The 25,566-nt window shown below is 40.5% G+C and overlaps 1 protein-coding gene across 3 annotated transcripts in view; it reads left to right on the top strand.

Moving 5' to 3' along the window:
- CDC42 (cell division cycle 42) overlaps nt 1–11,559 on the top strand; it is a 49,217-nt gene extending 37,658 nt beyond the window's left edge. For 2 of the 3 annotated variants that reach the window (XM_004425692.3, XM_087446607.1), the window contains exons 4-6: nt 4,374–4,483; nt 4,609–4,806; nt 10,061–11,559. In XM_004425692.3, coding sequence (XP_004425749.1) covers nt 4,374–4,483; nt 4,609–4,806; nt 10,061–10,150 — 398 coding nt within the window. In that variant the 3' untranslated portion in view covers nt 10,151–11,559. Of the gene's footprint in view, nt 1–4,373; nt 4,484–4,608; nt 4,807–8,562; nt 9,695–10,060 lie in introns of those variants that run through there. The other variant, XM_004425693.3, reaches the window with a different exon arrangement.
- The last annotated feature ends 14,007 nt before the right edge of the window (nt 11,560–25,566 follow it).

Here is a 25,566-nt window from a genome sequence, read left to right as displayed (position 1 = left end):
TCAGTTATTTCAGGCGTTACCATGGTAACAGAAAAGAGAAAGCTTAGACTTTGATGCTAGATAAACCAGTTAGCTAGATAGCTGGCAAATTACTTAACTGTATGCAGCTTAATTACCTTGAAATGTAAAATGTTTAAAATACTTTCCTTTTAGAGGGGCTGTGAAGATTGAATGATAAATAATCAATTTTAAAAAGTGTATACATATGTAAAAACTGAGGAGCTGTGTCTTTATGATTCGTACACTTTATTGTATATTAAAAAAAACCCAGCACACGGACTGGGATATGCACAGCTAGTATTCTCTTCCTTAGCAGATGAATAATATTCAGAACAAGTCGTAGTGGTGAAGTTTGACCTGCTTTAGCTGATTCTGTTTTTTGTTTGTTTGTTTGTTTGTTTTTTAAAAAACCTGTTCTTTCATGGAGCTGTTTTCTAGTATCTGACAATTTTCTGCAATTATTGATCAATTACATTATCGAGAATGACAGTACTCTCCATAGAGATATTTATAGCCTTCTTGGTCTCTTGGTTTAGTGCTATTGTAGAATCTTCCAGAGGGATTTTGATTTGAGTCTTCAGTAAGTTCTGCATTTACATGCATTAGTCTAGATTTTTGCAGATGTTATACATAAAATGGTAGGAATCTCAGGTTCCAGAGTGTCCCCATTTATTTTTGGATTTTTTCTTCTTTTTTTCATTAGATAAAAGATGTTATGAAATTATTTAGGAGTAAGCCCCATGATACAGATGAAACAGGATCACTGAGTGCCATTAAATTCTGAGTAATTGGTTGTAGAAAAAATGTTTAGGTTTTAATCTGTAGTGTTAAATACTGTGAAATGTTTATTTTGCTTTCTTCTTGTGTTTATATAATGTCCTACTGGAATTCTCTAAAAATGTTGCTTTTTGACAGTATTCTTATTTTTCATACCATATGATCCTTTTAGACTTTTCATATAGACCAGAGTCCTCAGTTCAAACTGACTTAGTTCCTCTTGAATTTGAATTTTAAATAATGAGATTCTAAGCAAGGAAAAGATCACCAGTCCATGAGATGTATCCCTGCGTTTTGTCAAGTGTTAGAAGTTATGGTGACTAGTGCTGTTAGAATAGAAATAATTTAAGACTTGTAGTCAAAACCTGTCTTACACAGTAGAGTGAAATTTTCTTGATCATGTTGTGTACCTTAAAGGATGCTAAACGATAGCGCTGCCACTCTCTCGAGTGAATAATGGCTATTTGTGACTGACTTAGAGGATAAATTTTAGCTGGATAAATTATGCTTGGGTATTGAAGAATCTTGCTCATCTAAGGGACCGTATTCATTCTGTTTCCTTAAATGTGGTACTTGTAGCAGAAGTAGAGGTAAGGTAGCCTACTTTTTGTTTATTGAACACTTTTACTTCTGATTTTTTTCTCTCTGGGAAATGAAAAGAAAGATTTTTAGAGCTTTGAGAGCTTGTTCATTACAAATAAATGGACTGACCAGTACCGCTTTGGACCTAGTATTCAGAAAGAATAGCTATATTTGTTTTCTGTCACCAATCCATCTGAATAGAAGGTTGGTTGCTTGTAAAACATTGGACATTGATTTAGATGCTCTCAGTATTGCCCAGGAATATAGGCTTGGATCTGTTTTTGATGCTCACTGATTGCAGGGGCTAAATGACTAAAAATGAAGCCTTTTCTAGTCTATGCCGGGCTTAATTGTTTTGAAGTATATTCCGTTTGAATAGGGAATAGGGCTAAGAAAAGTTATATGAACATCTGTACTTCTTTTTACAAGGCTTGGTTAACTGTGTTTTCTTCTCATTTTTTTTATTTTTTGGTGAGGAATATTGGCCCAGAGCTAACATCAGTTGCCAATCTTCCTCTTTTTGCTTAAGGAAGGTTGTTGCTGAGCTAACACCTGTGCCAGTCCTCATCTGTTTTATATGTGGGATGCTGCTGTTGCATGGCTTGATGAGCGGTGTTTGGGTCCATGCCTGGGATCTGAACCCATGAACCCTAGGCTGCCAAAGTGGAACACACGAAGTTAACCACTATGCCGCCGGGCCAGCCCCTTGTCTTCTTATTTTTTAAATTTATTTTTTGTTTGTTGTTTTATTGGAGCTTTGGTATGTGATGCTTCAAGCCCCAGCCAGCGTTAGAACTCAGGCAGTTTAGACTGAGAGAACTGCTAAGGAGTTTGGCTGACTTTGTTTTCTTTAAAACCTATTCTTTCCTTTTTAATCCTTTCTACGCCTGTAATTATACCTTATAATTTAAGAAGTGAAAGTTATATATCTAAGTGCATACCTTTGAATTCCTTTGACTCTGACCCTAGCATATTGGCATAGTAAGTATTCAATAAATGTTAGAGGTACTGATGGTGATTTTATTGTTTTGTAACCTCCTTCATTTTGTTTTTTTGTTTTTTTTTTTTTTAAGATTTTATTTATTTTATTTTTCCCCCCAAAGCCCCAGTGGATAGTTGTGTGTCGTAGCTGCACATCCTTCTAGTTGCTGTATGTGGGACTCGGCCTCAGGATGAATGGAGAAGTGGTGCCTCGATGCGCACCCGGGATCCGAACCCGGGCCACCAGCATCGCAGCGCGCGCACTTAACCACCAAGCCACAGGGCCGGCCCTAACCTCCTTCATTTTGAACTTCTCCTTTCACCTGTATTTAATTTCTGTAGAGTGTTGTCCTGAAGATACCTTTATTGTCTACTTAGGATATATTACTTATTTAAGTGGCAATAATAGTAACATCTTTAATTATCATGTTTTCTTGTATTCTTTCTCAATGATGGCAAAAAATAAATAAATAAATAAATTCATTGGCATACAAAACATTTAACTTTGCTTTTTTCCTTTGAAAAAATTTTATTGTGGTAAAATACATGTAACAAATTTTACCATTTTAATGTGTACAGTACAGTGGCATTAAATATTGAGCTATTCTTTTAATACATAGGATGGCTTGCTGTAGCTCAGTTTTGAAATTGGAGTGTTAAATCCTTCCCCTGCAACTCCTCCCCTCCTCTGTCAGTTTTGGAAATGTGTCTGGGTATTTTTGAAAACTTTTATCTGGAAATAATTTCAAGCCTGTAGTACAGTTGCAAGAGTAGTACCAAGAGCCCCCACATATGCTTTAACCAGATTTACCAATTACAAACATTTTCCCTATTTGCTTTATTATTCTTTTTTAACATATATGCACATTAATTTTTTTTCCCTGAACTATTTGAGAGTAAGTTGCATACATCATAGTCATTTAGCCTTAAATAAGTAATGTATTTCCTAAGAAAGGAGACATTCTTGTATAACTACAGTAATCAACTTCAGGAAGTTTAACACTGATAGAGTACTTAATCTAACATCTGTATTCCACTTGTGTCAACTGATCCAAGTCCAGTTTTTGCTGCTTTCAGTACAGGACCACGTATTGCATTTGGTTGTCATGTCTCTTTAGTCTCTGTTAATTTGGATCAGTTCTTCAGCGTTTTTTGTTTTTTCATGACATTTTTATAGAATACAGGCCCATCCCCTCTCTCTCCTCCCTTTATAAAATGTTCCTCAGTTTGGGTTTGCTCTGTGTTTCCTCATGATTAGATGCAGGTTACGCTATTTTGGTTGGAATACTACATTAGTGATGTGTCTTTCTCAGTATATAAATCTAGAGACATGTAATACTCATCTGCCACTCATTGGTGATAGTGATTTTGATCACTCTGTCAAGGTGATGTCCAGTTTCTTTACAATGTAGTTTTGTTTTTCTCTTTGTGGGTTATAAACAATCTTTGATATCATACAAATATTCTCCTTTTCACCAGAATTTTCCCCACTGATTCTTGCCGAATTATTTTTTTCTAGGTATTCTCAGTTTTAGATACGGGTCTTAATATGCACACATTAACTAAACATGTGAAGCTGCTTTGGTAGTCATGATGGGCAATGGATTTTGTCAGCTTGGTTTCACTGAGATTTTTGTTTCCTTAGATGGTTTCACTGTGATTGTTTCTTAACCAGATCTGAGTAGGACTGATTTTTAACCATTTTTGTAGCAACAGTTTGTTGTTTTTATTATATTATTATTGGGTTAATATGGACACAAAGATTGCAAACTAGAAACTGGTAATAAAGCAAACAGTATATAACAAATTTATTGCTGTTCTAAGGGCTTGAAATATTAAATAGAATTAGCTGAGTGAGAATATTGCTCAAATATTACATTACAAAACCATACATTTTGTAGATAAGTAAGTTGCTTTCTTGTTAATGGTCAGTGTGCTGTTAGCTGCATGCTTAATCTGTTACTGACTTGTGATTTTAATGCTGTGAGGACAATAAGATTTAGTTGCTGATTTTTCCATTGTTTTCCCCCTAGGGCAAGAGGATTATGACAGATTACGACCGCTGAGTTATCCACAAACAGATGTATTTCTAGTCTGTTTTTCAGTGGTCTCTCCATCCTCATTTGAAAATGTGAAAGAAAAGGTAAGTTGGTCAGATATTTTTGCCCTGAAAAAGATTGTCACAGAACTTCTATTGACCTGTTATCAGTAGCTTTAGAGGCTTGTGGATTAATGCAGGTGTATTTTTTAAAAATACCTTTTCTCTAGTGGGTGCCTGAGATAACTCACCACTGTCCAAAGACTCCTTTCTTGCTTGTTGGGACCCAAATTGATCTCAGAGATGACCCCTCTACTATTGAGAAACTTGCCAAGAACAAACAGAAGCCTATCACTCCAGAGACTGCTGAAAAGCTGGCCCGTGACCTGAAGGCTGTCAAGTATGTGGAGTGTTCTGCACTCACGCAGGTGAGGACTGTGTGGAACCCCATGTCTATTTACAGTTGAGTAGTTTCTTAGAGCATTAGGATTCAGGGCTTATTTCTAACAATGGTCTGCAGTGCTCCAGAAAGCTGCCCAGAATGACTATGACCAGCTTCATAGTGTGTATTCTTTTGCTAGAGGTTTCTGTGTTTATGGAGAAAATTATTAGTCTCTAAGTAAAGCTTTTGAGTTGGTGAGCTTCCATGTTGTACTGAATCATTTGTAGTGGTCAGGGATTGTGTTAAAAAAAAAATTATGGGAAAGATTCAGACTAGCACCTATTTACAAGAGAATATGTGAGTGATTCCCCTCCCCCCCGAGACTTAAATTTTTATCTAAATATATATCTGATCTTTTCTTGTCAATTCTGACAATTGATGCTACACTGTTTCTGGAATAATTCAACTGGGATAGAGAATTAGTCATAGTAATTGAGACTTTCATGTCAGAGAAAACTGCCTTGGCTGTTTTTCAAGCATACTTTATGTAGTGTCTCTATTGTGTTTTTAGAGGCATTCCTTTGTCATGTGGTCCTCTCTTTCCTTCTGTCCCTTTCTGAGTGATTTCAGTGGAGCTCTTCTCATAATTTGTTGGGAGACATCAGATTCTGAAGATAGGGAGCAAAGTTAAATATTTAGAGTGCAAGTTCTACCTGATCTCTGTGGTTTCATCTTCTCCACCTTCATGGTGTCACTGACAGATTCGCCCCTGTTAAGCACTGTTCTGGGGGCAAAGGGAAGAATTAGCACAGAACTCTTTTATTCTACTGGTACTGGTGCTTTGACGTTTGAACAGTGAGCAAATGTGTCTGATTAAAATAGGGCAGAGCCAAAGGGTGGAGTTTTCTTATAATTACATTAAATCCACTTATATTTATCATGCTTACTTTTTCAGGTACTTGTTCTTTTTTAAGTTTTTTTAAAAACACTGTTGGATTCTTGATTATATGTATACTAAGATAAATGGCATATCAAATTACGTATTATGCATGTACTAGGTATTTAGTGTGTAGTGCTAGCTCCAATTAAGTGCTAGGTTGGATATTTAAAAATAAAACTTTTATGCTTAGCTGGATATTCTACAGGATCACTTCAAGGCCTAATATCATTCTCCTAAACCCAGTTTTCCTTGGCAGTTTAGTTCTGTTAAAGCAGGTATGTAAAGTTCAGAAGATTTTATGTCTTCTCACACATCACTGATTGATACTTTTCAAAAATGCCTGAAAATGCCTGATACTTCTGTGTTTTGATACCATCCTCAGAAAAAGAGTGTGTGTGTGTGTGTGTGTGTGTGTTGGGGAAGGATGTGTGTGGAACATGCGTGTCAGATTATAACTTAACTCTATGTGCATCTGTTGCTTACCCCTGTTCTCTAAATATGTGTCGCTTTTGGGGGAAGTGGAGACAAATAGGCCATGTAGACCTAATTTTAGATCACTGTTGAAGCTTATTTTAGAGAATTGGATGCTTCTATATGAGATTTTTTAGGGCCGGCCCCGTGGCCTAGCGGTTAAGTGCGTGCACTCCGCTGCTGGCGGCCCGGGTTCGGATCCCGGGTGCGCACCGACGCACCGCTTGTCCGGTCATGCTGAGGCCGCGTCTCACATACAGCAACTAGAAGGATGTGCAGCTATGACACACAACTATCTACTGGGGCTTTGGGGGAAAAAAGGAGGAGGATTGGCAATAGATGTTAGCTCAGAGCCGGTCCTCTTCAGCAAAAAAAAAAGAGGAAGATTAGCACGGATGTTAGCTCAGGGCTGATCTTCCTCACCAAAAAAAAAAAAACGACAAGATTTTTTAAAAAGTATGAACAGGTTTATATAGTAAGTCACTTTGCAGAGAATAGGAATTTGAAAAGGTCTTAGCAACTACATTTTTCTTACCAGATTTTGAAGTTTGGAGAAGTCAAAAGAGGAGGAGATAGAAAGTGCGGTCTCTGGTTGTGTTTGGGAGCTAGAACTGTGAGGCCTCCAGATTCCGTTTGTTGATTCCTCTAAAACTGAACTCGTTGTATAATCAGATAGTGTGGGTAAAGCAAAGATTAGTTTTGTTTTGTAGGGGGTTAGTTGATCTTTGTCAATATGTAGGAAAGGATTTGCTGCTTATTAAGGGATGCTCTGGTTTCTAATAATCGACCTTCTCCTTTTTTTTCTTATAAAATATATTTCCCTTTCTATCCTCCCTCCGTCCTTTTATATTTGACTGCCAGAGTTTGCTTCTAGATGTGTAGAAAGAATTTCAGAGGAACTTTTTTTGTTTAGCATTTCTACTTTGTAAAAGACATAGAAGAAAAGTTTTTAACTCTTTGCTTCTTTTTAAGTACTTACTGTTATTTCTCATGTATTTATACCTAATGGAATATGTGGGAGCCAGTCCTCTGGGATGCTGTGGTGGAGGGTAGGGTGGGGGTGGGAACACCTGGGGTAGGCTGGGGCTGGCACTTGTTACTGGAGCTGTGTTCTGGGACTTTTGGGAATTACTTGGGATCAAACTGACCTAAAGAACATGTGAAACTCTTTTGGGTGGTAAACCTGTGGCTTCAGATTTAGGTGAGTTTAGGTGAGTCTATAGACCTGGGCCCAAAGTACCAGTACTGCTGAGTCACACTGTCACATTGGAGTTCTGGCTGAGGTGTCAGTATATTTTTGCATCTTAATCCCTGTAGATCTGAGAATATTCCTTGTTTTCACTCCATGCTTTATGCTCTGATACCCATGCGGACATCTTAAAGCATTGGACTGCTTGCTAAAACTCATTTTAGGACCCCATTCTTTGTTTTCCTATGACTTGGGTGGTGGTTACTTGCTCTAATAACATTACTGAATAACTGAAGTGTGTGTTGTTTCTAGAGTCTGTTCTTTAAACTTCTCCCAGTTTGTACTGTTGAACTATTAACACTCTTTCTAAATGTCTGAACCTTTTTGTTCTGGGAAACTGGTTTACTCTGCAATCCTGAATAATCCCATCCAGATATGTCACTGAATCTAGAAACATGTAGCATGCCTGTTAGTCTGCTCTTTGTGTCCTTCAGTTATTCAGGGGCTGAATTCACAGAAGCCTGAAAATGTAATTGATTTTGTTCCAAAATGCATGTGCCATTCTTATCATTAGAAATACTGGGCAGGGGGCCGGCTCTGTGGCTTAGTGGTTAAGTGCGTGTGTTCTGCTGCTGGCGGCCTGGGTTCGGATCCCGGGCGCACACTGACGCACTGTTTGTCAAGCCGTGCTGTGGCGGCGTTCTAGGTAAAGTGGAGGAAGATGGGCACGGATGTTAGCTCAGGGCCAGTCTTCCTCAGCAAAAAGAGGAGGATTGGCATGGATGTTAGCTGAGGGCTGATCTTCCTCACACACAAAAAAGGAAATACTGGAGAATTCTACAAGGCTTAATTATCCAGTGCATCTATCTTGTGTTTACTTATCCATTTTTCTTTCCTGGCATTATTTTCTTTAAAATGTCGTAATGTTAGATTTCAAAGTGTGATTGTTTTAGAAGTCAATATATGGCATTTTCATAAAAATTGCTTTCTTGCTCAGTTAACCTCTTTTGAGGTAAGAAGTTTCTGTTCAGTTATCTACTTTCCTGATAATGAGCTTAAGATCTAGCTTTCTGCAGTTGTTTTTCTTAAGGCACATTGCTTCTGTGAATTCAACCCATTTAATCTGGACTGCTGTTGTATCTGCCAGTCTTTCTAATCCTCTAACCTGGCTGCTATTCTCTCTCCTCCCCTCTGTCTTGTAGAGAGGTCTGAAGAATGTGTTTGATGAGGCTATCCTAGCTGCCCTCGAGCCTCCGGAAACTCAACCCAAAAGGAAGTGCTGTATATTCTAAACTGTTTTTCTCCTTCCCCTCTTTGCTGCTGCTTCCTGTCCCACTATTGTAGAAAGATCGTTTAAAAACAAAGGAATAAAATCATCCTGTTTGAAAGCCTCTGTGTCTTTTTACTCACCACCTAGAGCAACCTCTGTATTAGTTTTTGATCAAGAATGCAATATCTTATAGACTTTTTTTGTGATCAGTAGTCAAGTTGGATGTTTAACTTTCTGCTGCTTGAGTTGCCTGATGCTCAGAGCTTTTTGGTTTGGATTACTATTGCAAAGGGAACTTGGTCTGGCATTGAGAATGTCCTCTTGGAGAAAATATGAAGAGTTGGAACACTTCTATATCTTAGTTCTAGATGGAGAAAAATGACACAAACATCATTTTGCTCTTATGATCAATTGTTAATTGTAATTGCATGACAAACTTTATGGAAAAAGGGTGACCTGCTAGTAGAGTATAATGGGGAATGGAGGATTCTTTTCTCGTTTTCCTCTGTGCAGTGAATCTTTGTGTTGCTATTGCTTTGGCTGTCTGTGCTGTAGTGGAGTATTTGTCAGTTTGGGGTGGGAAGGATATTGATGTATCTGCCACTGCTTTATGAGATCATTTGTTACATTATCTTTTAAGAATAGCATCCATTTTAACAGTTGAATTAAGGTTTGTTAATGTTGAGATGTAAAGCTGCCACCTTTATATTTTCCTGCTTTTGATTTTATTGTTGTGAGGGAAACATACAATTGTGGTTACCTTCAAATTTTGAAATTAAAAGTATACAATCGTTTGTATAAATGCCTGATGAAGCTTTATTCCTGTTGTACTGACTGACTCTGGTTTTATGTATGTATCAGGTATCCACATTTTTGCTTCCTTGAATACCCTTCGCTCTGCCTGTGATTGGCGTGATAAAGGGAGTTCAGAGTGCATATCTTTGATGCAACCACTGTACTCGCTCTCTCCATCTTTGCCTGTGCCTTCCATATAATAAGGATGCCACTGCCCGGTGCCCGTCCTCTCAGTCCTGTTCCATATCCAACTGTTTCATTTGAATGCGGAGCTGCTTCACTCGTTTTTATGTAAAATGTTTCAGCAGCACGTTACAAAACTCATATTGAATGAGCAAATGACACATGTGCTTGTTTGCTTCTTGTGACATACATTGGTCTGCAGAAAGCTTTCTCAAAGGACCACTGTGTCACTCATGAATATCTGCTCCTCTGCTCCTGAGTTGCTGGATCCTTCCAGTGCCCTGCCCGGACAAAACTTGGTGAAGTGAGATGGTTATGTTTGAGATTTCAGGATTGTTTTTAATGTTTTGTTCTTTGCCAACTCTTGGGGGTTTGAATGTTTGAAATTTTATTTTCAACTTTGTTGTACTGAAAATCAGACTGCCCGTTTTTTTCTTTCTACCCCTTTTCAGAAAGGCCTAAAGAATGTATTTGATGAAGCAATATTGGCTGCCCTGGAGCCTCCAGAACCGAAGAAGAGCCGCAGGTGTGTGCTGCTATGAACATCTCTCCAGAGCCCTTTCTGCACAGCTGGTGTCGGCATCATACTAAAAGCAATGTTTAAATCAAACTAAAGATTAAAAGTTAAAATTCGTTTTTGCAATAATGACAAATGCCCTGCACCTACCCACATGCACTCATGTGAGACAAGGCCCGTAGGTATGGCCCCTTCCCCCTTTCAGTACTAGTTAATTTTGAGTAATTGTGTATTGTCAGAAAAGTGATCAGTACTAGTTTTTGTTTTGTCGTTTCAAAAAAGTTTTTTTTTGTTTAAAAGCAAGGCATGCTTGTGATGACTCTGTAACAGACTAATTTGGGTTGTTGAAGCTGCTCCCGGGTTCCGCTCAGGAGAGTAATCTGGGACATCTAGGTTTTTTTTGTTTTTGTCTTGTTTTTTTTTTTTTCTTTTTTTGGGGGGGGTAGTGTGTGTGGGTTTTTTTTTATTTAGTCATGTTTTTTTAATTCATTAACCATTGGACAGCCCTTAAGGGGAGGAGGACGGATTGATTCCACATTCCACTTCCTAGATCTAGTGTAGAAAACATGTTCCCCACCTGGTGCTCTTAGGAAGGAGTATAGTAAATGCCTCATTTAATAACATACTCCTTTTTGAAAGTTGCCTTTTCTCTCCACCCTTGAGTAGGTCCAGTATTTGATGAAACTCGTGAAAGTGGGTGGAACCTGTCTTGCCCCTCCTCTTTTCTAGGATGCACTATATATGTGACTGTGACTTGCAAGGAAATTTGTTTGCCATTTGCTGATTTTTTTTGAAGTTAGTTTCTAACTTCTTTCACTGATAAATGAAGAAAAATATTGCACCTTTTGAAATACACCAAATGGATTGAGTACGTAATTAAACATTTTTTTCCCTGTCAGTCATTGTCTTATATGCTTAGCATAGATGTGCAGCTTAATAGTGTATGATATGGTGTTCCTAGAACACAGCTGAAGACCTGGTGTATGGAGGAAATATGAGGGGTGGTGCTGGAAGACAGATGTTTATGGAGTGATTCACATCCTCTTTCAAGTTATGAGGATGGAGACCTGCTTCATGAAGAAGCTGGGGGGGGGGGGAGAACATTTAACAACACGGGGACCAGTTAGGGGAATCCCCTTATTTCTGTTTTGCATATGAGGAACCCTAGAGCAGCCAATTGAGGCTCTCAACTTTAATAAAAATCATGGAGAGAGTCTTATAAAGACTCGTCATAAGTGTTAATAGGGATTTTATCAGCTTATTTTGGTTGCAGTTTCCAATTTTTAAAAATGTTTCGGTAATCTTCTCCACCTTCCCCAAATCCTGATTCCTGTAGATTCATTAGTGTTGAACCAGTGCTTTCTCATGTCTCAATTCTTTGTATCTGCATTCTTTTCAGATGTATTAAACAAAGAAAAAACCCTTCACAAGCCAGCCTGGGGGTTGTTATTTTTCCCTCCGCCTCTTACTTTTTAGATATTTAGGATTGGGAACTTGACTCTTATTAGCATCAATTTCTAACAAATTTCAGGATAAAGTTTTAAAGTTTTTTTATTTTTATGTACTTTATTTCTTTTCTGGCATTCAGTTTGAGATAATGTTTTTCCCTCCATATATTCAGATTTGTACCATCTCCTCTAAGTTTGGCAGGTAGCCTACAAACTCCTTCTCTTAAATACCAAGTGGGTTCATAATAGTTCTTAGTGAAGAAATGTTCAGGAAGCTCACTCACTGCTCATGTTGTTGGAAATGACAGCACACCTCTAATCCATTGATTAGTTGGAAAACAGCCAGTTTTCCTCCAAGTTTTCTGGATCAGTGGTTTTCAAACTTTGCCGCTTACTGGAGTGCAGCTTGAGCAATGGGGTATTTAAAAGCTTTCCAGGGATTTCCAAAATGCAGCCAGGTTTGAGAACTGCTGCTCCTAGGTTGTTAACCCAAACTGCCTCTGTCAGATTCCAGATTCTGTGCTGTGAATCTGAATATGGGACACATTTTCTTTAGGTGTCAAGAATGATTCATTTACCTTAAGGGCATTGTACTGATCTGTATGAGAATCCTCGAAACTAAGAACTGTTAATCCAGTTAATAAGGTTGATAGAGTATAGCCTCATTTTGATAGTTTTCTATGTGGAGTCATTTGGTTTGATTCCATACTGTGCTAGAATTAAGCTGGTTGGTTGAGAAGGGGGTAGGAAAAGTCAGATCTAAGCTTTACTGTTTTAACCAGTGGGTCTTACTTACTCCTTGTTGACCGGACTAGGGAGAGATGCTGGATCGTGCTGTGAGACCCTGGGGAGCAGGGACTGTGCATCCCTAGTTCTTAGTACAGTGGCATATAGGTCTATCCTGATAATTGCTATATCCTTGGCCTAGAGCAATGTTTGACACATAAGAAGTGGCTCTAAGAATAGTCGTTGGGTGGGTACATGATTTCAAGAATGAATGAATGAAATAAAGCAGTTCACGTAGTTGTGTTGATGAATTATCTACACATCAGAAGAACAATGGTGACAGGGAATTGATTGAAGCTAACATTGTTTTCTAATTAAATATTTTTAATTTGACTTCCACATATCAGAAGAACATGGCTGGCAGATGGGTGAAGCTAACATTGTTTTCTATTTGACTTAAACTTGTCTGTCATCTTGGTTTAGTGAGCCATACTGCCCAGGGGTGTGATCTAGAGGTTGAAAAAGGGTTATTTAAAACAGTCCTTAGCAGACTTAACTTGTGGCAAAATTTACAATATTTAGGCTAATACAACACTAACACATCACTGGTTTTCTAAAATATCAATGTTTTACTTAAGGTCTTAGAAATAGGTTCTGTTGTTTGTTAAAGTTGTACCCTTAGAGCTGGATTTTATGCCAATAGGGGAATGATTCTAAGGGGAATAGAGGATTGTGGTATGAAAGGAACAATTGCAGTATGTCGTTTATTCTAAGGTATATTTTTCCTCGCATTTTCATATTATAATCAGAATATCTGTTAAAATTTGTATATTTAATGTAGTACTTGTTTTTTTGGTTCTGAAAAGCTGTCATTAAATCAATGGTGTCTTCTAATTGTTATCTTCACAGAACAGATAAAATAATGGTATTTCTTTTTCTTCATTGTTAGATTTTTTTTCTTTTTTTTAAGATTTTATTTATTTATTTTTTCCCCCCAAAGGCCCAGTAGATAGTTGTGTGTCATAGCTGCACATCCTTCTAGTTGCTGTATGTGGGACGCGGCCTCAGCATGGCCGGAGAAGCAGCGCGTCGGTGCGAGCCCGGGATCCAAACCCGGGTCGCCGGCAGTGGAGCGTGCTCACTTAACCACCAAGCCACGGGGCCGGCCCATAGATTTTTTTTTTTTTTTTCTATTTATTATGTTTTTTTTTTCCTCCTCCCATTTTGATGTTATTGGTGGTTATTTGGGTGCTGAGAGCTAAGAAACTGGTATACAAGGAGCTTGCTCCTTGAGAAGGATTGGAACTTAATCGTGGCTGGATACAGCTAACATATGTTGGGAATCTGGTATATAACAGTGGGGAAAGGACAGCATTTCACCAGGAAGTAGCAACTCCATTATCTTTCCAGAAAGGGTGAGCTCTTCATGGTTAGGGTATCTCTGAATGATTTGTGAGGGAAGTAGCTTTAAATCACATTCCTAATTTAGCTCTCCTTGTTTTCTGTAAGCCTTACACCGAATTCCCCCAACCTCAGAGCATGGTGATTTATCTACATAGAACAACAGAAGACCTGACCTCATTATTTTCTTTCCAGGGCTGTTTAAATACTTTGTTTATATATTACTTTGAGTTTTTTCCAAAATGCCCCTATCTTTCTTTTAACTTTCATTTTATTAGCTATTGCTGCAATAATGTTTCATTACAAACCACCCTGACACTCAGCGGGTTACTGCAAAAAGCATTTATTTTTCTCACACATGGGTCAGTTGGACTTTGCCTCCAGGCTTCAGATTGGGCTCAGGTTGGCTCTGTGTTTCTCATTCTGGAACCTGGCTCTAGACAGCAGTGGCTACCCAAGAGTGGACTTCTCATGGTGAGCCTGTTGAGCTGAAGAGGGTGCAAGGGCAAGCACGTTTAAAATTTCCCTCGTTCCATTGCCCAGAGGGTTCCATATAGCCAAGCCCAAAGTCTGCGCCACTCATTCGTTCATTCATATTTAGTAAATTTAAAAATAGATTTTTTTTTTTTTGCTGAGGAAGATTCACTCTGAGCTAACATCTGTTGCCAATCTTCCTCTTTTTGTATGTGGATCACTGCCACAGCCTGGCCACTAACAGACAAATGGTGTAGGTCCGTGCCTGGGAACTGAACCTGGGCGGAGTAAGCTGAGGTTAACCACTGGGCCACCTGGGCTGGCCCTAAAAATAGATTTTTATAAGCATTTAATAAGGCTCTGAGGATATAGCATAGAATAAAATAGATATGGGCTCCTGACTTCTAGTCGGAATTTTCTTTCCCTTATAATTTTGATAGCTGTCTCTTCTTGAATAACCATGTGGTCTCATCCCACTTAGAATGGCTCTCAAGAGAATAGAAATCTTGTCTGTGTGTGCATGCCCATGACACACATTCATTTGTCAGAGCGCTTGTTCCGTACTGGGCACTGGAGACATAAGAGAATGACAGCCCTAACTCAGCGTGCCCTCTGGCAGGTAACTTTCACTCTCCTGTACTTAGTCATCTTTGAGGTCTCAAATGCAAGTCAGGTGCCTTCCCAACAATTAATGGGAAGCTTAAGAAAAATTTCCTCTGTGAGTCTGAATCTATAGGTATGGGATGGGGGACCTGGGAATCAATCTAGTTTTTTTTGTGTGAGGATTAACCCTGAGCTAACATCAATTACCAATCCTCCACTTTTTTTTAGCTGAGGAAGATTGGCCCTGGTCTAACATCATGCCCATCTTCCTCTACTTTATATGTGATCTGAACCTGTGAACTGTGGGCTGCTGAAGCGAAGCGTGGGAACTTAACTGCTACGCCACCGGGCCGGTCCCTCAGTCTAGTTTTTAAAAGCTCCCCAGGTAGAACTTGGATTAGCTGTATTTGGGGACCAGTGCACACCTCAGTGATTCTTAACTCTGGCTGTGTGAATGTCTTCTAAGGAGCTCATTTAAAAAAACCAAAACAAACAACGCCTGGGGCCATTTTAGGCGATCTCTGCCTGATCTAAGGGCCTGGGCATCACTTATAATTTTTTTCAAAATTTTTTTTGAGGGGCACCACTTCTTTAAAGCTCACCCACTTATTTTAAATGTGCCACTAGGTTTGAGAACCATGGCGTTAGATGATCTCTTAAGGTTTCATTTATATCTGACATGAATTTGAGAGTAATTTTGGGCTATAAGTTTTTACAGCTTTGTTTTTGTGTGTGTGTGTGTGTGTGTGTGTGTGTGTGAGGAAGATCAGCCCTGAGTTAACATGCATGCCAATCCTCTTTTTTTTTTTGTGAGGAGGACCAGCCCTGAGCTAACATCCAATGCCAATCCTCCTCTTTTTTGCTGAGGAAGACTGGCCCTGAGCTAACATCCGTGCCCATCCCCCTCTACTTTATATGAGACGCTGCCACAGCATGGCTTAACAAGCGGTGCGTCGGTGCGTGCCTAGGATCTGAACCGGCGAACCCTGGGCTGCCGCAGTGGAGCGTGTGCACTTAACCACTTGCGCCACCAGGCCGGCCCCTATCCTCCTCTTTTTTTTGCTGAGGAAGACTGACCCTGGGCTAACATTTGTGCCCATCTTCCTCCACTTTATATGGGACACCGCCACAGCATGACCTGACAAGCGGTGCATCGGTGCATGCCCGGGATCCGAACCCAGGCTGCCAGCAGAGGAGCGTGTGCACTTAACCGCTACGCCATGGGGCTGGCACCACTTTGCTTTTTGAAGAAAGAGGTTTTCCAAACTTGTGGTCCCAAACCAGCGTTCAGTTCTTGACTCCTTAATCAGAGAGAGGGTTTGCAAAGTTCATAGTCATATAGTCTTATTGGTGAACTGGCACTGAGATAGTTTGGGCAGGCTCCTAAGTAATTAAATTACTTAGGCAGCAATTTGAGAGAGGACAAGTATTTGAGTTGTAGAGATCAGCTAAGATTTTCTAAGTCAAAGCTAGAATGTAGAGGAAGGCTGTATTTCCCCAGTAAGTTCAAGAAAAGTATGCTATAGAAGTTTCAGTGGAGATGGATATCCTTTCCATTCTTCTCAAGAATATTCTAATTCATCTGCAGCGAGTACACAGACCCAAATTCTAAATAGTGTAAGTTAGTGCTAGAAATGAATATAAAATTAAAGTGGTTCCAAGAGACCAAATTGAATTGCTGCTAACTTTAAAACAAAGTCGCATTGTTCCTCTACTGCAGATGCTGCAACCTTGCCCCCCCCCCACCGTTATTTGTCAGACCTTTGGGCAGAGTGTGGGCCAGTGTTATGTGGTTTTATTTCCCCCTTTCTTGTCAGTGAATATATCGTTCCAGGTGGATTGATTTTTTTAGGTCTGAGTGATTAAACAGGTAGCTGCTTCCTTTTGTGTTAGCTTGATACTGATGAGTTAATATTTGATTGGATAAGGTCTTAGTATCTGTGTCTTGGTCTGTGGTTTAGCTGTAAATTGATGCAAAGTTACATGGCCAGTCTTCTCAGAGGCAGGAACTGGAGAGAAGTACCAGTGTGGGTTTGCAAATATTCAGTGCTTTTGAGCCATAAGCCTTGAACTGAACGTTCTTTCTTAACTCCCTGATCATGGCCGTTACGGCATAGACTTGCGAAGGTGAGAATGCTTGTGCCAATACTATGCTGTCTGCTTCTTGCTTCTTTTAATCTGTTGAGCTTCCTTTTAACTCTGCTCTTTCTGGAAGAGCTAGCCCATGCACTTCTTGGATTGTTGAGATTAGCTCCCCCTAGTGATGAATTTAAGTTAAAACTCTGGCAGTTGAATCCAGGATGCGCTGTACCTAATATCTAGACACCACTCCTTACGGGGTCTTGATAGATGACAGGAGGGTAGGGAGAAGGTGGTGAGGCAGAAAGGAATAGAGGCTGAGTCAGTACGCTGGTAGACTGGGGAGACTTCTGAATTATCTAGGAGAGGTTGTTAAGCGTCAGTCTGAGAATTCACAGTCAGTCAAAATTTAAAATCCAAGATGGTGGTGTCTGCTGTAGGGAAATAATTGCCCTGAGTCTTGACTCTCGCCTTACTAGCTGCTTGATCTTGGATAGGTCAGTGAATGTCCCTAAGCTCCATTTGCTTCATCTGAAATTAGGAATAATGATGATATCCACATCTCAGAGGTGAGTGTGAAGATTAAGTGAGATCATATGTGTGAATGTATTTTGTAAACACAAAAGTGCTATGCAAATATTATTACCAGTTACTAGATTTACATTGCAATGGGAAGAATTTAGTTATGTGTAAGGAAGTTTTTATTCATATCATTCTGACATGCTACTCAGTGTACGTTGGAGATTTTGTGTTTTAGTAATTATAGGAGTACATATTCAGTATTTATAGAACTAGGATGTTAGAGCTCCAGATAGTTTAGAGCTTTCTTTAAGAAGAACCGAAGACCCAGAGGTGGGGTTTCTCCCACGCTTTTTAATTTTATAGAAGTACTTCATGTGCACAGTATGTTATATCCAAAGAGCTCTAGATGCTTCATCTCTGAAATTGCTTTGTCTTTTTAGTACCCCTGGGAGGCAGGGAAACGAAAAATCTCTGAAGATCATGTCAGCCAAGCAGTTTGCCCTGTGTCCCAGAATTACCAGGACAGGTTGTCTTAGGTTGGCCAAATCTGTGAAGCTTGAGGATCTTACTGGTCCAAGCCAGTTTATAAACATCAAGGGATAAGAAATGTTCAGAAGACGTTATTATATTAAGAAATACAAATCTCCAAATGCTTTTGTTTTCTGTAAAGTCACTTTAGCAGATGTTTATTTAGTACTAAGAGGCCCTTTGTTACATAGCAAGGTGGATGGTGAAGATGGTTCTAGTAAGAATAAAAGTAAAGGAGAGTAACTGAATATACTAGGAAGAAGAGAAATCATATTTAGTTGTGTATGTATATTTTTGGGGGTAAGACAGGGAGAGGGGTGAAATCAGCAAAGTCTTCTCGAAAAAGGTGACATTTTTGGTTGTACCTTGAAAGATGGGTCTGATTTGGACATGCAGAGATATATAGGGGTGAGGGTGGGGTCAGATGGATAAGTATGGATTTCTGGGTGGAAGGAATGCGAATAAAGATGGGAGGCACCTGGCATGTTTGGAGAGTGGTTGGGAACCCTATTTAGGAATAGGTGTAGTAGGAAAAAAGCTAGCTCTTAAGGGCCCCTGCAAACAAGTGAGTGAATGAAAGAGGCAATATTAATCACACCCAGGGAGGGCTCTGCTTTAATTACTGAGGATCATAAAAGAAATGGAACATACTCTTTGGTGAAAGAATAGCTATGTTGAGTACTTAGTATGTGCTTTGCACTGTGTTAAACTCACAGTATTATCACGTTTAGTTCTCAACAGCTCTGTGAAATTGATACTACAAGTATCTTTATTTTATGGATAAGGACTCTGAGGCTCCATAATTGCTTAATATCTCTAGCCAGAGTTGGAACTCAGGTCTGTCTGATTCTGGAACCTTTGTGCTTAACCATATATGTATCTTGTGAAAATAAAATGTATATGACTAATTATAAAGCTGAAGATTGTAGTTCAAGCATCACATAATGCCTAGGGCAAGCATAGCAGTGTAAAAGGCTTCACCCAGAATGACAGCTTAATTGGGTAGGAGCTTTTTGAGGAAGGTGACTTTAGGAACAGTTATAGCATGAGAGAAGGATATCCTTTTCCTTTCTGTAGCTTTAGAGGATCTTGAGGTGCTTTTGAATTTGGGTGGTCTGCCCCTGGAGTCTCTGCTCAACTGCTCTTTTTTCCGTTATAGCAGCCCTGTGAGTTGGCTGAGTTGGCAGAGCAGGGTTTGTTGATGAGAAAGCTAGACCTTAGTGAGTACCCAAGGCCAAGGGTACAGTGGGAGTGCCAGTTCTGGAACCTGGCACCCTTTCTCTTTTCTGTTTACCATCGCACAGAATGGCCTTTAGAATAACATCATTGTTTTCCATCTATCTAATGTGGACCTGGTGAGGAGAAAGGAACCCTGTTATTAGGTAACAAAATCTCATTAGCTTGACCCAAATAAAGGAAGGTGAGTAAGATTCTGGAGCTACGTCTTCTCCCCAAAGGTTAGGGGTCCTCACACTGTTTTCAGTTCAGGTACTAAACTCATAAACTTCAAATCATGTTTGTATTAGTGATATCACTTGATCTTCAATACAAGCCTGTAAGGGAGGCAGGATAGATGATATCATTTGTCAGATGGCAAGGCTGAGGTTAAACAACTTGGCGTTGTGATGGAAAGTGCATGCATAGGCTTTGGATTTGAGTTTTGGCTCTGTCACTAACTTGGTCTTTGACCTTAGGCAAATAACTTAAACCTTCTGAGCCTTGCAGTTCTCTGCGAAATGGAAATAGCTATGCTTAGTTTATCTGAGAGTTGTGAGGGTTAAATGAAATGCTGTATGTAAAGCACTTAGCACAGTGCTTGGCAAGTAGTAGGTACTGGGCAGTAAATGGGATGGATGGAAGCTGTCATGATCATCCCCATTGCCATTGGCTCACTTCAAACCAGGGCCAGAGAACCCCGTTGGCTTCTGGGTCTTAACACTGCTATACAAGTGAGGGGCCCTCAGCCCCATTGCCAGGAATAGGATAAGACTTTCAGGGAGCTTGAGAGTATATCATGTTCTCCCTTACCTCTCATCTCTAACCAACTCTGTGATAGGGCTGGACATTTGTCTGGAGCTCCAGACTCATAGTGGAGCCTCAGTGCCAGCTTCGTGGACCCCCTTTGTAAAGCTCTGTGAGATCTGCACTGGTCTGATGGGAGAGAGATTTTTGGCTTAGTTCTGAATCTCTTACTGCCTAAAGAACTGCTCCCTTTTCTCCATAATTTGAGGACTTCACAGTTGTATTGTGTTAGGGAGTTGGGTGCATCCCTTGGCAGCTTGTGAAGGCCGAGCAGGCACCTGTGAATTCTTCACTTGCCTCATGTGAGAATGACTTTACTGCATGTGCTGAGTTGCGGTTATCTCAGCTGCTACTATAAAATTCTCATCTTGAAAGCCAGACCATTCTTTCCTTAGCCCGTAGGGCTCTCGAACCCTGGTAAATGTAGTGTGACTGAAGGGAGTCCTGGTTTCGCTTTTAGCTTGCATTATGGTGTTTGCTGTTATCTCTTCATTTCTCCCATGGTAGTAATATGACTGCTGGTAAAAGCTCTGGATTGGGAGCTGGAGACCTAGGTTCTGGTTGGGGCACCAGAGTTTGAACAAGTTGCTGTACCTCTTTGGGTTTCAGTTTCCCCATGTGTAGATACAGTGGTTTTCTGTTCCTTTTTGGTTTGTGTCTTTTTAGCAGTAGACCTCTTTTTTTCCAAAATAAAATCTTACATAGAGCCCCATTAGAGAAACAGAAGAGGTATTCTGTGAAACAGAGCTGCTATAACTGAAGCAAGCCCAGCAGTTTTGCTCCCCTTTCCTTGTCCCAAACATAGATACACACTCTGTGCACCCCTGTGGGACCTCTAGGGCTCTGCCAAGAGATGTGAATACCACTGGTGCAGGATCATCTCTACAGCCTTAAGAATTTTTTGCTGTTGACAGGTAGTTAATAAAAATCTATGAAACCTATATATTAAATATACCAGTAGACTATTGAGGCTTCAAGAAGGATTAGGTTTTCATCAATATATTTGAGAGGTTCTAAAGTTTGGTTCAGTCTATAGTGTTTTGTATATTGCAGTGTCCAGTAAAGACTGACTTGGTTTTTGCTTGTAGGATAAATACCCACTATTAAGTTTCTTAATAGTGGCAGGCACGGTATTTCCCTGTCTTATGGACCACTTCCTTCTGAGAGTACCAGTAGGATCCAAGCGTTAATATAATTCAGTAGTGAAACTGGATCCCTTTACAGATATCTCTTCTTGTAAGTATCTTGGCATTCTCCATTACAATTTATATGAAGTAGAACATTTGTTGTTATTTGTGTTTTGGGAATCATTCTAGTGCCAGTTCCATACAGAACTTTTTCATTTTAGAGAGAAACAGTGTCGAATAATAGGAAGGGCACACATACTTTGGAGTAGAGGGACCTCATTGGAATTAGATTCTGTCAATAACTAGCTGTGTTTGAGCAATTAGTGTACTTGAGTTTTTCAGTCTTGATTTACACATCTGTAAGTTGAGCCAGTAACCCCAGCTCACCTTTTGCCGAGTTGTCATAAGGATTAGCAATAATGTATCTTCAACCCTGATGAATGTCATTCAGAAGAAGGGACAAGGATTGGTCTGTTACGAAATTCCTACGGACGAGCATCCGATTTTGTAATGTTAATGGGTTCAAAATGGTAAGTCACCCAGTGTGATTTGGAGTCACACACAGTGGATTTACTCTTGCTTAGGCCTTTATTCATTTCAGGGAACACTTGTTTATACCTCATCCATTTTGCAAGGGGCAGTATAGAGTAATAACATGGATTCTAGAGCCAGATTGCCTGAGTTTGAGTCTTGGCTCCTCTGTTTACCTGTTGTATGATATTGGGCAAGTTATTTAACTTGGATATTTTTCTTGTGGGGATAATAATAGTACCTGCCTCCTCAGGAGTATTTTAAAACTAGGGTGGCAAATCCCTGTTCAGTCCTGTAGAAAGAGAAAAAAGCACACAGTTGGAGAGAGAAGGTCTGGCAGTCTGGTACTAGTGATACAGCTAAAAATTTAGCAAGAGTGTATTTCTACTTTCTGATTATAGACATCTTTTCTACTTCATTTAAATGTGTTGTTTGTTTTTTAAACAAATCAGTATTAGCTATCACAGGTTTTTGAGGAGGGTCTTGTACACCTGGAAGAGATCTAAGGTTATCTTGAGTCCCTCATTTCACACATGGAGAAGGGAGGGTACTTGCTCACAGCGCATTTAGTGGTAGAACGAACCTGGAATCCTGCAGACAGTCCAGGACTTTGTTACACAGCAGAGGATACTCACTTTTTTATTTTTTATTTTTATTTATTTTTTTGCTGAGGAAGATTAACCCTGGGCTAACATCCATGCCCATCTTCCTCCACTTGATATAGGACGCCACCACAGCATGGCTTGACAAGCAGTGCATCAGTATGTGCCCGGGATCCGAACCCCGGGCTGCCGCAGCGGAGCGCGCGCACGCACTTAACTGCTACGCCACTGGGCCGGCCCCAGGGATACTCACTTTTTTAAAAGACTGGAGGGGGCCGGCCCAGTGGTGCAAGTGGTTGGGTGAGCGTGCTCCACTGCGGCGGCCTGGGGTTCGCCGGTTCGGGTCCCGGGCGCGCACCGACTGACTGCTTGTTAAGCCAAGCTGTGGCAGCGTCTCTTATAAAGTAGAGGAAGATGGGCACGGATGTTAGCCCAGGGCCAGTCTTCCTCAGCAAAAAAGAGGAGGATTGGCATTGGATGTTAGCTCAAGACTGGTCCTCCTCACACACACACAAAAAATAAATAAAAGACTGGAGGGGCCACTCTTGCTAGTGAAGACTAGCAAAACTTAGTATTTAATAAATTATAGGAAAACAGGAAATCTGCAAACATGGGGGAGTTTTTCCCCAGAGGATGTGGGCCATCAGACTCTCGACTAAGTGCTTGGAAGACTGAAAATGAGGAGAATGATCAGTGAGGCGAGGCTGATAGGTAGGAATTCCAGAGAGTAGAGTCCTCAAGCCGGGGCTCACAGGAGATGGTGTGTTCCTCATGTCTTGTACAATGGACCTGGCTTGTGGAATGTTACCCCAAATGATAGACCTGCTGTTTCCATTACAGTAGTGGGATCTTATTCGTAAGCCTTTTACAGGCAATTTAGGGTCAGAATAGCTAAGTAACTTGTCCAATATGAAGCTTCAAAATGATCAAACCATGGTTCAGCTCCAGAGCTATCTGATTCCAAAGCCAGTGTATTTCTTGCAGTGCATGCTGTCCCCCAAAGTGTGAATGAACGTTTTCAGAAGGGATGCGCTCCCGCTGGAGCCACAGTTTAGGAGGACCTCTATAAAAAGAGAAAGGACCAGACCTGGAGGCGGGCTGCATCTGCCCTGTCTTTCTTTCCTCGAGGCAGTGGGTGTGTAGATGTTCCTGAAGGTAGGAAGAGAGGGTATCCATCTCTTGGAGGCAGAGGCTGCTCAGGGCTTGAGAGGAGGGCATGGAGCAAAGTTATTCTTTTTTTTTTTTTTAAAGATTTTATTTATTTATTTTTTCCCCCCAAAGCCCCAGTAGATAGTTGTGTGTCACAGCTGCACATCCTTCTAGTTGCTGTATGTGGGACGCGGCCTCAGCATGGCCAGAGAAGCAGCACGTCGGTGCGAGCCCGGGATCCGAACCTGGGTCGCCAGCAGTGGAGCGCGCTCACTTAACCACCAAGCCACGGGGCTGGCCCATGGAGCGAAGTTATTCTTAATGGGACTGGTCTTAATACCAGTTTGAGTTGGTTCAGGCCAAGTTACCAGTGCTGGGACTGACAAAGATAGATGACTCTGTCTGCCAAAAAGATAACTGGAAGGGCCTTCAGAAGTTACTTAGACCAACCCTCTCACTTTTTTTTTGGTGGAGTTGGGGGTGGGGTGGGATGCAACAGTGTTATTGAGATATAATTCACATGCCATACAGTTCGCTTATTTAAAGTGTAAAATTCAGTGGTTTTTATATATTCACTGAGTTGTAGGACTGCATGTTAGAACATTTTCTTTACCTCAGAAAGAAACCCATACACTTGAGCTATCACCTCCTAAACCTTCCTCTTCTCAACGCCAATCCCTTTATCCCTAAGCAAACACTAATCTACTTTCTTTTGCTATAGGTTTGCCTATTCTGGACATTTCATATAAATGGAATCATACAATGTGTGGTCTTTTGTAATTGGCTTCTTTCACTTAACGTAATGTTTTCAAGGGTCATCCATATTTTAGCATATATCACAACCTCATTCCTTTTTATGGCTAAATATTATTCCATTGTATGGATAGACCACATTTTGTCTAATTCATTTATTAGTTGATGGATTATTCCCTTGTTTCCACCTTTTGGCTATTGTGCGTAATGCTCCTATGAAATTTGTGTGCATGTTTTTGTGTGGCCTCTCAATTTGCGGATGGAGAAATTGAGTGGAGTGATTTGCCCAATTCCCAGTGCTGTGCCCAGCATATCCTGGGGCCAGAGGAGGCTGTGGTGCCGGTGGTAACTAACTGCGAGGAGCTTGGAGCATATAGGTATTTATGGAAGAATTGAGATTATCTTTAGTTTTTGGGCCTTCTCTTCCTCCAGGAGGAGTGATACAGTGGCATGAGGATGGATTTAGGTATCACATTTTCCACTGACCCTCAGTGCAACCCTGGACAAGTGACTTGACATTTTACGCCTTGGTATTCTATTTGAAAAGTGGAATTAATACCTACCCTGCAGTGTTATGAAGACTAGCAGTAATGTAGGTAAAGCACCCAGCATAATGCCTGACTGTCTAAGTGGTACCATTATTTAGGAAGATACTGGAGGGGCAGAGGAAAAGGGCCACAAGGTAGCCCTGTAATGCTCCAGAGGAGCCACTAGATGGCAGAGAAACAGCAAGAAAAGTCTGGTTGGTTGTGCACCTGGGACTTAGCAAGGTTTCTTGAGTTTCTGCCTTTCTCATTGCCCCTGGGAAGAGAGTATAGACTCTTAGATTGCTGGGAGAAGAGCTCACTGCCCACAAGTCTTGTCTCCTATACCTGCAGCCTGTACTTCCAATTCTGAGAACCATTGGTACCCTCCAGAGCCAATGATCTTGCTTCCTGTTTCTCAAATAACTGAATATCTTTCATTTAACCTTCAGCCAAGCATCAGTCTTCATTCTCCCTATTTTTTTTTTAATTGGATCATGAACCAAGCCTTGGTGCCATGTCTTTGGGGAGCTTGCAGACCAAGACGTCCTCTGTTATAGACAGAAACATTCTGTCCCTGCAAGCAGCAGCATCAAATTTGGGCTGCCAGGGAAGACAGAAATGTCCATGCATGGGGTGGGCATTGGGGGAATTGGTTTGTTTGAGGGCTGTAGAGAAGTTCGGTTGGTTGGAATGTGTGCAAAGAGAAAACTCATCTTAAGGGCATACACTGGGACAGTTAGGCCAGATGACTTTCACATTATCCCTCAGTTCTGAGCCTAAATGGCCAGAATGGGTAAGTAAGGGGAATCTTCAGCTTTTCCCTGGGTCATTCAGAAAGATTTCCTATTGCTTGGTTTTTCCCAGCCCTCTTTTGCTCCCAAGGAGGGAAGTTGTGTATCTGATATAAGTGAGGCTCCCCAATTTGCCAAGGCCCGTAAGTAGAGGGTGG

This window comes from Ceratotherium simum, chromosome 22 (genome assembly GCF_057802395.1).
Source record: "Ceratotherium simum simum isolate JZ-2026a chromosome 22, ASM5780239v1, whole genome shotgun sequence".
In the NCBI taxonomy this organism is placed as follows: domain Eukaryota; kingdom Metazoa; phylum Chordata; class Mammalia; order Perissodactyla; family Rhinocerotidae; genus Ceratotherium; species Ceratotherium simum.
This window is presented reverse-complemented; position numbering and strand designations above follow the sequence as displayed.